The sequence below is a fragment of the Hippichthys cyanospilos genome, chromosome 19, assembly GCF_059441005.1.
Source record: "Hippichthys cyanospilos isolate Australia breed blue-spotted pipefish chromosome 19, RoL_Hcya_1.0, whole genome shotgun sequence".
NCBI lineage: Eukaryota > Metazoa > Chordata > Actinopteri > Syngnathiformes > Syngnathidae > Hippichthys > Hippichthys cyanospilos.
In genome coordinates, this window is record NC_142387.1 from 4,502,371 (window position 1) to 4,514,900 (window position 12,530).

Consider the following 12,530-nt stretch of genomic DNA (forward strand, 5'->3'; position numbering starts at 1 on the left):
TTTCAGACTATAAGGCACGTTTGATAAGGAGCAGTCTGAATATTTTGGGAAAGTTCCATATATAGGGCACACTGGGTTATGAGGAGCAAGGGAAACACACTGAGCCAAACTTTATTCAGTATTTTAATTTTGACATCCTTACATAAGGTACACCAAAAAAGGTGCAAGGACATTTTTCCCGCACCCAAAAAAGCTTAAATGTGCCTCATAGCCCGAAAATATGGTAGTGTGTGTTACTTTGGCTTCATTCCTATACGCTCTAGTGCACCACCTTTCTAAACGTTCCTCCACCTGCTCACTGCTTTCACATGTTATATGGCATGTCTTCTGTGGAATAAAAAACTCACGTATATATATATATATATATATATATATATATATATATATATATATATATATATATATATATATATGTATATATATATATATATGTATATATATATATATATATATATATATATATGTATATATATATATATACATATATATATATATATATATATACATACATATATATACATACATATATATATATATATATATATATGTATATATATATATACATATATATATATATATATGTTTATATATATATATATATATATATATATATATATATATATATACATACATATATATATATATATGTATATATATATATATAAACATATATATAAACATATATATATATATATATATATATATATATATATATATATATATATATATATATATATATATATATATATATATATATATATATATGTGTGTGTGTGTGTGTGTGTGTGTGTGTGTGTATATTTCATTGGTCGACCGTCAGGGCCAACAAGGCCTTCTCTGCTGGCCTGATATAACCTGACATTATCATAACTATAATAAATTATAATAATTATAATAACTATAATAAAAGTCAAGTTCATTTTAAATGTATTTTTACAAATTTTTTACTAAATATATATGTTTTACATTGTTTATAATAAAATGATTCTTTATACCCCATTCTTTTCATGTCATATTATATCCATTTGGTTACAATCCTTCAAGCGCTGTCATTTTAGATTGGAGTTTTTAACCATTTAGAATTCAGCTAAGTGGTGTCGCCAGGCTGTATGAAATCTGCCTAAGCGCTAGGGCATTCACTTCAAGGGTTGAGGGCGATCTGTGTGCAAAGACGTGTGCAAAGACATTTGAACCAGCCCCTGTAGTTATTCTCTCATAAGATCGCCAACTAGATCTTAAGTTGAACGTGACCTGAATGAATGCTCACTGCAGGAATGCGGTGCTATTCCCAGCAACCAAGCTACACAATAGTGTTAGCTTGTCTGATCTGCATTAAAGGCATAGCGTAGCTATTAGCTAACCTGTCCACAAAGGGGAAGGTGTATGTCCGCCACTTCAAATCAACGAACAATGATCTGTACCCCCCTGGCTTACGGCTTCTGACGGGCAATGCAAAGTATTCTGCCGGGAATGCCTTATGTTTGCAAAGGATCGATTTGGTGTTTGGAGCTACACTGGATTTGCAAACTTAAATTGTTTAACCAAGGCAGCAACGAGACACAAAAGCACAGCTGGACACACGCGCTACGGTGCTTTTAAAAAAAATTAGGGACATCCAAGTGGATATACAGTATTGTACATCTCACTTTGAAGGTTAAGTGAGCCCCTCAATGCGCTACGGTGCTTTTAAAAACTTTGGGGGACAGCTGAGTGGATTCACTGTACATCTCAGTGTGAAGGGAAAGAGAGAGCTCCACAATGAAGAGGGAGAGGAAGAAAAATCGGGAGAGTATAAAAACACTGATCGATTGTGACTGACATTTGTTTTGGTGAGTGATAGCATTTTCTATATTTATTGTTTCATTTTTAATATGTTTGTGTTTTTTAATTTAATTCATAATCAATTAATAGTAACAAAATAAAATGATGTTTTTAAACTGCGATTTGTAATTTGGATTACATAAAATTTTGTGGATATTTATTTTAAAATAATATTCATTTTTTAAGTCTTGACAGCATCATATTTAATGGCAAGATTTAATTGCTGATGTGGTGTATATATATTTCACGAGGGAATATTTAATTCATTCGCTACCATAGTTGGTAATCCATTTTTATTGAGCTGGCAATGAGCGATTTAGATTCAAGTATATAGTGGGGTGAATTTGCTTCATTAATACAGTCTTGCCATAATTAATTACTATATCATCTTATTTTTCTATATGTTTGCACCAGACTTTCTCAAATGGTGGGACGGGCCCCCCTGGGTGAGTGCGGATGACCCAAGGGGAAGGGTTTTGTTTATGCCATGTTAAGTGTACAACAAAACAACAACAAATGTATTTCAGGCACCTTGATGCACTTCTTTCAGTTTTAGACTAACGTGTAACCTTTAAAAACTGTAAAATAGAACTTCACAGTTCACATTGAAAGTTGATTAATGTTGCTTTTTTCTGTTTTTAATTGTTAAAGATACAGTTTTTGGTATACATAAACAACTTTTATAGATAATCATTTTTAGAGTCTGAGCGGGGGATGTAAATAGTATTCTCTTTTGTCCCTTTTAGACTAACGTGTAACCTGTACAAATGCTGTCAAAGTGAAAAATACATGGTTAAATGTTTTGCAAAATATAATTGAGAAGCACTGGTTTACACTAACATTTCAATCTGTGCTATGTACATAAGACTTATTTTTTATTTTCTTTTGATCTTTTTTCATATTAGATATGTCACGCCTCTGAAAATACCCAATTATAATGATTGAATGTATCAGCCAGACATGATTCTTTCATGAAAGACCATTTTATATGAATCATGTCATTCAGCAGACTTGTCGGAATACCCAGTGATCTTGTGAAGAATACAGTCGTTTTGCTTGAAGCTGGACAAAAAGGAAACATTTGGTCCGTAAAGCAAAAGTATGTGTCATATAGTCAATAACAAAATTGTAAACAATTGGCCAGTTAGTACAGATGCTATAAAGAACAAAAAAATAGATTGATCCGATTCACATTCATTTTTTGCTTTGCGAAGATTCTGCATATTGTTCTCGTGACTGTAGTATTAGTTTAAGGTCATGCTGCAGCAAGGAAAAACATGATTACAGCCCTAACAATTCAAATGGATGTTTCATTATGTGCGTCGTGTGTGTGTGTGTCTTCTATTCAGTGCTTCTCTCTCTCAAGCGTATTTCATCCACACATTTTCAGATTTATACGGTGTTGAATGTTCTAACTGACCTTTGCATGCTTATTTTGGCTGAGCAAAACACTGTCACTAGCTTTCACACGAGTAATTGCATCACACGTTTTGATTGTGGCTAGGCTACCAATTCTCATCCATGCTTCATGCTGCTTCTTTTCTCCTATAGAAGAAGTTAATTTTCAAGCTTCACTTCATATCAATGCTCTCCATCAAAGAAAAAACATCACTCGTCCATTTCAATAAACAACTGTGATGGACGGATTGAATGGGTGTTGTTTGTTTCATTGCTGCAAAAATGTAAAAGAGAATCACATTCCACACTATGACATTCACACATTTACTGACATTTTCTTTTCAAATGGACTCACTCCATTTACAGGAACCCAGAGCACAATCAATGACCTCACACAAAAATGTTCCAGGCCTTGTCATATCACACTAACACACACCCACACAGTCAATTACACAAGTCCGGACCATATTGAGAATCTGCCACCCTTTTCCAGGCAGAACATATCTCTGGTCCCGAACCCCAACTGTCAAGTACTTTTTGGTAATTTGTGCATGGTTTGCAGTCTATAAACTTGCATGTGTGTGAGAGAGCGATAGAGAAAGCATGTCTGATTAAGTGCCAGAGCAAAATCTTTTATCAAGAAATGAAGCGAGCTGGAAAATGCAGCGTGAAATTCGGTTTTCATTTGTGTTTTGTGTATTTAAATGTGTGCGGGCTCATTAAGTCCTGCTGGTTCAATCAAGAGAATGTTGTCGCTTTGTTTTTGATCGTCAGTCTGTGACCAAACAATGCTGGACATTTGTTGTTGACATGGATGGCCGATCGGTGGCATCCCTCCAAGGAAGTGAAGCGGCGGCGCAAACGCAGAATGAGGACATAGAAGTCATAGAAACCAAATAAATTCGGGTACAAGCACAGTTTGAAAGCACACTGGAGACTTTTATACATGATTTATCTTTAAGGCAAGCACCAGTGTTTCTGAAAACAGATTTAGGCTTTGGTTTATTAATGACTGCTGCACCACTGATCTTTCAAGTCATCTCAGATGCTCTCTTCATGCAGTTGCTGTTTATTTATGGGCGCTTGCCCAACTAACATCCACTGCCTGTGCTGCAATTCCCTTTTTCCGCTTCTGCGGAATTGCTATAGGACGTGATAAACTCTACTTAGTCGTGAGACTATCTCTTGACGAAAACAAACAGGAAGACAAACACGCACAGATCATACACGGATGTACTCTGAGAAAACTTGGAAAAGCAAGTCAAAACACTCATAATGAGAAAAAAACAAGTAGAATTATTAATGACCCCGAACTTTTTCCTAAACATTTTATGTACAGAAAACTACACAAAAACGCTTTGTGCTTTTGCATCTCATCGTAAACATTTGGTCGTGACTCTTTCTTGTCTAAATTGTATGCTAATCCATGTCTGGATTGGAGGCTAACAGGATTTCTGGCTGCCCCAAACATCCATGACCTAATATGTGCAGCAGGCAAGAGGAAAAAAATGCAGGGTTCTGGACTCTGATGATAAAACGCAAGAGTGAATTTTGGATGTAAGACTGTAAACCCGCTTTCCTTTTTTTCTTTGGTTTACTAGGCACAACTTCGATCAGCTCTTAAAAGCAGCTTTGTCAGTGAGATCAACAAAATGAACAGTAGTTAGACGATCCAAACGCTGTTAGCTAAACTTAATTAAAGTTGCGGCCAATATAAATCTTAGTTGACCCATTTTACTGAGTACTGACAATCTGAATGAATGAGAGGACAATATAACTGTCCAAGTTGGCTTGTTGTTCACACACCTCCTAACCATGATGGCACTTTCACGCCATACCAGGGGCTCAAGTGTGCATACGCACAAGTGGGCATAGTAAGATTTCGTAGCAAATTTTATTTGTTAATTCATTTTTGGACCTGTGCTATTGGACGTGTAAATTTACGCACAGCTTTTGATGGTCAATTCAACTCTTCACTTTCAACAGGACACAAAAACAAGCACATCATCCTTCCCTAATGCAATACAATAACTTGGAAAAAAGCTGTTTTGGGATGCTGAATTGAAGTGTCAGACATAGTATCTTAGCAGATATTCACTCAACATTCATTAGAGACAAATGAAGGAAACAGAACCCTCATTACCTTTAATCAAGACACAAGGGTGTGTGGGTTTGTCATTTAAAAATAGAATAACGAGGAACCACCCTTTTTGTTTTTGTTAGTGGTGCTTGTTTGAAAATAGAAAAGAAAAGCAAAGTACACATGCTAGCATACTCACACAAACATTCCACTGAAATCTTCCTTTGTGTTTGCTACTAGTATGATTTTCAGATAAGATTTTGCATTGACCAGGAAACGATTTTCCTAGTAGCAAACGGTGTTACTACCATTTAGACTCATTGGGTAAAAGAAAAAGCGCCTGTTGTGTGTTTGTTAGGAAAGAATCCAACCATAATAGGCTGAAAATAACACACACTGCATAACACAACATATTGATATCTTTTCCAGCACAGTATTAATGGTTTCAAGTAGAGAAAACATTGATCTGTTTGGAATTTGTTTTGAAGCATCTCAAAGATAGCAAAAAAACTAAGATGCACGCACAAACACCTACACACGCGCGCAATTGTAATGTCACTTATTTTTGTTGCACAAAGGTTAGCAACATCATAATTATACTTGAATCATTTAACTGCAATTACATTATTAAGAAGACAATTTTCATAAACAGCACTCCTTTCAGCTATTATTTTGAGGTAGTTAATACTCAAGCCTTATCACACTGCCTTCCAAATCATCTTGTACATGTTAGCCCCGAAACATGACCAGAGATACGCTTAACACTGAGGAGCAAGCTCATCAGTGTTTACTGAAGCGTTAATCCCGTTTAAAGATTCTGTCTCCACTTCATGACGTAAATACAAGTGTAACCATGTAAAGGTAACTCATTTACATACAGCAAGAATAATGCTTTATTTGGTTCAGGAGGCTGAGTTGCTGTTTTTTTTTTTTTGGTTAGCAGCAGAGATACGATTAGGAGCAATAGTTGTCAATTTAATGTTTTTAAGTGAAAAATTGGGTCTATGAATTGAGGTAACCACTGTTACTAGACATTTTATGGTAGACATTTATTTTTCTTGAGAGAATGATGCCCCGAGTGATTAGTCGTCCATAGGCAGATTTTGCTCAGTTTTCCCCTTGTTATATCACACTTTACATAACTACTTGCTGCAGGTACATATGCATGTACAACTTGTAACTTTAGACAGTGAATTACGAATGTCTCAATTTGACATTGATGCTGGTTCAATATTGGCCAAAAAGCAGTTTTCATCCAAAAGCTCCGACATTTGCTATCAAATAAAAGCAGTCCGTTTCAGACTGGGCTCCTGCTGGATTTATTTCATCGACGTGCAGTATATTTTTGTGTTTGAAGTTGAATTTATGGAACTCAAATAAATAAATGGGTCACATCTCATGTCTACTACTTCAGACTATTGTTTTTTTTTTTTTTTTAATAGTATCATTTGATAGACTCTTCTAACATTTCATACTAAAAAGTACATAAAAGCATGTAACATTCCTACTGATCGATGGCAGTATCGGACAGTACCCCGAGTGGCAATTTTGATAATAAATCAGAAGTGAAAAATATGTGTCGAGACACCCCTACTGTGATTATATAAAAAATGCTTAAGGTGCAAAGTGTACAATCAATTTCAAGTGTAAAATGAATACAGAATTGAAGACAGCAGTATGTTACCTTCTTGTAGAGGGAGCGTAGATCTCTGTACTGCCACATGCTGCTGAGCACCTGAGAGGCCGCCTTAACCACCTTGGCCGAGTGTCTGAGGGGAGATAGAGCATTGTTACGTCCCCCAGCGCACCATTATTTCTGGTAACATTCCAAACTGTTATTCCATTTCCCGTCAATATCACCTTGGAAAGATATGTGGAGGTTGTCTGCTCTTTAAGAGTAAGAGGGCCATTGCTCTTTTCAGGAGCGAGTAATTCCCCTAACGCAGTTTCCAAAGAAGTTAAAAAGTCCCCACCTTATCCCTTTCCCTGCCATACTTGCAGCCTCTGCGTAGCTACTTTGTCTGGAAAATGACTCAAAAGCAATGGCTCTCTAGAGAGGGCAGTAGGGCAGATGCTTGTAAAATTAACAGTACTCCTCGGGTGGTAAACACCACCCTCTGGTCAATTTTTACCTGGTAAAGAAAACAAGCAAAAAAAAAGGGGCTTTGACATATAACTCGACTGTTCAGTTTTCTGGGTCGAGCTTGAGTTACGTTTTGTATCATAACTCATTTTCTGAAGAAGAACTAAATGGAAATTGGACCGACGCAACTTCCACCATTGGCGTCCATGTCAATACAAAAGAATTTATGATTGGAAAATAAACGCAAACAAACTCTACAAGCAAGTTATTGAAGTCTTTATGAGGAAAGAAAGAATAGATTTTGTATTTTGCATAATAAGTGGAGGGCAGCTGTTTTGGTGAGTCAAGCATTTAATTTATTTATTTTTTCATTTTTAATATGTTTTTATAATTTTATTTCATTCATATTCACTTAATGGTAAAGAAATAACATAATGTTCTTATATTAAATTGCGATTTGTAATTTAGTGTACAATCTTGTTAAAGCTTGAATGCTCTTCTTGGTGGACTTCATAAAAATCCATGGACAAATAATTTCAAATGATTAATTATTTACAATTTTGGCAGTATCACGTATAATGTTTTAATTGCTGATGCGTTTTTATTGATGTTTAAAGGCACCGGGAAATAGCCTGTGTAGCCCAGTAATGCGTACGCCTGCTTCTGAGGGGTATTTATTTGAGTCGGACATTACTGAAGAGGTAAATGTGAAACGCACGGACCGCCACAGATATATATAAAAGACAATTCAATACGGCTTTTGATACTTGTGCGAAACAATTCAAGGACAGTTCGATTTGAAAGTGAAACAGTTCAAGCGTATATGGCTCAGTTTGAGAGGGTGTGACACAGTGACCTTTTTCTTGTCATCTGTATGAACTTGTCGGTATTGCAAATATGTCATTTCCTTCAAAAATATATCTCTCTATGAAAAGATGATGCGTGTCTCTATTTCAGTGGAAGAGTTGAATTCGTTGAATTCACATTTTAAAAATATAAACAAATGTTTAAATGACAAATCTTTATCCTAAATCAAACTCTTATAGCTGTTTAAAAAGTGAGTAAACAAATCCATTTCACGGTGAAGCAGAAGCTACATTGAGGCAAGGAAGGGGCTGCTGATAAGAAGCATTTCTTCTGAGTGCGCCTTTCTTGAAGAAATGAAGATGTGTGAGCTATTAGAAGCTGACTAAACTCACGGAGAAATTTGCACTTTCTTCCAGCCACAGCCTCATCGCTCTCTGTAATGATGCCCTTGAGCAAAGTTCTGCCCCCGCCCCAAACAATAATTCATTGTTTGACGTCTGGTTGATGTCACTTCGGGCAACCCTTGACTTGCTGGTTGCCATAGCAGCAAGGATGAACACCCTACTTCGTCTACTGAGCTACATTATTCCTTGTTGCCGTTAAGGATTACGCAAGTGCACCAGGATCAGCAGCTTCATGGACACATTCATTTGAACTTGTATTGCAAACTACTTCTGTAACACTAATAACTTAGACATGATTGTAAGAATACGTCAAAATAATGTTGATACATTTTGTCACAGGTGTGTCAAAGGATGATGATCTCAATTGTTTGAATGTACATTAATCCCATCATATTATTATTTGCCTAAGCATTTATTGTTATCATGCTTCCAAGGGGGTACCCTGTATTATAACATTGAGCACACAGTATCACTCAGATGTTTGGAAACATTCTCTAATTTAGGTTGCTGTTATTTAAAAAGTTCCCGATTGTAAATTAATACTTATCACCGGCATCGGCACTAAGAAGACGTAATGAGTTTATGAAATATTTGATAAAAAAAAAAAAAAAAACGACAATGTTTTGTAGTTTTGATTTTTGAAATAGCCACTAGTATTTTGTGAGTTAGCTTTATGATGTGGATGCTGAATGATTAGAAATGACTGTATTTCTCAGCGTGAACTATGACCTCCAGGTCTGTATGAGGGCATGTAAATTTGAAGGCTGTGTTGAAAAATAAATGTCCAAATTTTCTTTTATCCCTATTAGTTTTCCTGTTGCTTAAAACCTTTGAGTCACCATTCATACCTGTAGGTAAAACGCAGAGTGAAGGTCTCGGTTGCTGTACGAAGCAAAATTCTTCATCTTTTGATCAGTAAAATGAATAATCTAGTCTAATCACGCTGATTTTTATCCTTTCTAATTCAAAAAAAGCCTCCCATTGAGATGAAGTCATTCTGAAACTACACAACTCCAAAGTCGAATAGCGAGTTAGTAACACTCACTTGTCTCCTTTACTGCGGGCGATACCAATCAGTTTTTCTATTCCACCAGCGTCTCGGAGGGCTTTGGCGTTTTCCATGTTCTTGGTGATGACTTCATGTAGCGCGCAGCAGATGGCAGTAACCGTGTCATCAGACATGGCCTTGCTGGGTGGACCTGCACTACTTGTGGTCCCACTGCTGGTGACGTTGTTGTTACTGCTGCTACTGCCTGGTAGCCGATGGATCAAATCCCGCATGGCATATTTACCTGAAGTATGAAGAGAGAGATTTTTTTTTAATTAAAAAAAAAAAGTCCTTTGCGCACTGCAAGCTGTTTAAATAAACTTAAAAATAATACACCAAATAATGCATAGAGGTCAAAGCAATAACCATGCTTTTGTTTTGAAGCTGTCCTGAATTCACAGTGATGGTTGCTACCAACCAGCTTTACTCCTCGTCACTAAGTTTTAATTGCAATCACATCATCTACCAACCGACATTAACACAGACATTGAAAAAAATCATATTCAATAGCTGATTAAGGACAGTAAAGAAACCTCTAGTCAATTACACTGTCATTTTTTTATATCAATACAGCACAAATCTCCAGGGTTAACAACGTGATGCATTCAAATGTAGCCAATCTATATAAGATGACATCAAGAAAGTGATTTTACATTTTACTATGACATTTTAGTAGTTGGAATGTCAATGAATCCAAATAGAGAAGCAGTTATGGATCCACATACTGCAGTGGTGTCCAAATCCGGTCCTCAAGGGCCGCTGTGCTGCATGTTTTTCAGGTTTCTTTCCCTGACACACCTGATTCAAGTGATCAACTCATCAGCAAGCAGAAGCCAGATAAGATAAGGATCCCGATCATTTGAATCAGGTGTGTCAAAGAAACCTGGAAAACATGCAGGGGAGTGTCCATTGAGGACCAACTTTGGACACCCCTGACATACTGTTTTGTGGAAAAGGGCACTTTCCTTACAGAGCAAAACTTAAATGTGAAACACACACACACACACACACACACACACACACACACACACACACACACACACACACACACACACACACAAAGCAGAATTGAATAGATCTTGATTCTTTTCACTGTACTCTAGATCAGTGTGTCTCAAAATGGGGTCCATGGCCGGACTGCAGGGGATCTGTGAAATAGTTTGTTTATTTTTGGTGCTACCTCAGGCCGCTGTTGATAGTGGATTTTGTAGTAGGGAAGGACGGTGTGGCTCCAGTTGAGAGCGTTGCTGTGCTCGCGTTGTTCCTTCTCTTTTTGAGATCTGGCTCACGAGTGTCTGTGAGTTGTGTTTTCTTCGTTGGAATGTTGTCATTTATGCGAATATGCCCAAAATTAGTTGTTTGTTGGTTCAATTTGTTACTCTAGATAACATGCTAGTTTTAGTAATAGTCTTTTATTCAGCCTGTTATATATAGTGTTGCCTTGTATGTGTTTAGCTCTTTAGCATTTTCATTTATGTTAGGTATTTCCCTTTGGTAAATGATAGCATAAGCAAATGTTTTGCATTGATAAACATCTAATTGCATCTAATTAATATTTTGTATTGAAAGGAATACCATTTGTAATTCAGTTATATGAATGATTTAATCTTGTAATTCAGTTATATGATTGATTTAATTAACACGTTTCGTTACATTGTTACATTTAGTAAAATATATAATTTTTGCACATGGGATTTACTTGAGTTATGGTTGGTGTTTTCCTTTTCTTACAGTTTTACAGTATAAATGAGTGAGAGCTGTACTACTGACACAAATCATTTAAGGAAGAGTTACAATCATATGCTGTTAGAAGCCAATGTAACATTAAGGAAGGACAGAACATTGGGTTATTACATTTTTTTATTAAAAAAAAAAAATATATATATATATATATATATATATATATATATATATATATATATATATATATATATATATATATATATGAGGCAATGAATCCAGCAAAGCCAAAACAACATTTTATTTTATAATGGTGTTTTTGACTAAATAAATGGCAGCAAACTTTTTTGAGGGACATTGACCCAGTTTGTTATAAGGAGGCGTGCAATATGCAAATTTTATTCTCTAAACTTAAGTATAGCTGAAAAATAACAAATATAATTGTTGTCAAATTGAATATGTAGCTGAATAAAAAGGATACTTAAGTTTGGCTTAAGTGATTTTTTTGTTTGTTTTCTTTATTTCCGCAAATTTGCAATGGGGCTCCTTGGCCAATTTGCGTTCTAAAAGGGGTCCCTGACTCCAACAGATTTGAGAGCCCCTGCTCTAGATTAAGTTGTCTCAAGCTCACATCCTCTTTGAGGAGTTCGTATGAGACTGACAGTTTTGGACCACTCTGCTTGCTCTTTGAGCAGTTTCTTATTAACTATTATGATTACTAACAAACATCCATTCGGGTATTTTCTTCTACATTCACTGATAGATGTAAGAAACAGAAAGTATCTGATGCCTGTACATTTACTTTTGATCACAGGGAATATGCGAGTATTTAACCTCATTTCAGAAAAGTTTTGAAGAAATCAGAAGTGCAGCAAACATTTATGACTTAACGATGCTGTATGCTCATGCACTTTGACTTTGCAATAATCCAAAGGACTTAAATCAGGAAGTGCTGTGAAGGAAATTTAACAAGTTAACAGATCCTTTGAGTGTCTAAGTAATAAAGCAAACGTCTTGCACAGCGAGTGAGTGCTTGGATAACTCCATAAAGCTTTGGCCTGAGAGGGCTCACTGTAAATCCTCTCACACGGCCGCATTAATGCTCACGCTTAGAATGCAATAAAAGGGGCCGTCTTGCGATATTCCACTGAATAGGATGGCATATGAGGAGACAGAGAAAGAAATGATATTCAAAGGATGAGCTGGTGG

General features: G+C 36.0%; 1 protein-coding gene across 5 annotated transcripts in view; it reads right to left on the reverse strand.

Moving 5' to 3' along the window:
* ctnnd2a (catenin (cadherin-associated protein), delta 2a) overlaps window positions 1-12,530 on the reverse strand; it is a 243,524-nt gene that overhangs the window by 14,713 nt on the left and 216,281 nt on the right. For all 5 annotated transcript variants that reach the window (XM_088402108.1, XM_088402107.1, XM_088402109.1 and 2 more), the window contains exons 20-21: window positions 9,639-9,885; window positions 6,984-7,068 (exon numbers count right to left, since the gene is read on the reverse strand). In XM_088402108.1, the coding sequence (XP_088258234.1) occupies window positions 6,984-7,068; window positions 9,639-9,885 (332 nt within the window). The remainder of the gene's footprint in view (window positions 1-6,983; window positions 7,069-9,638; window positions 9,886-12,530) is intronic.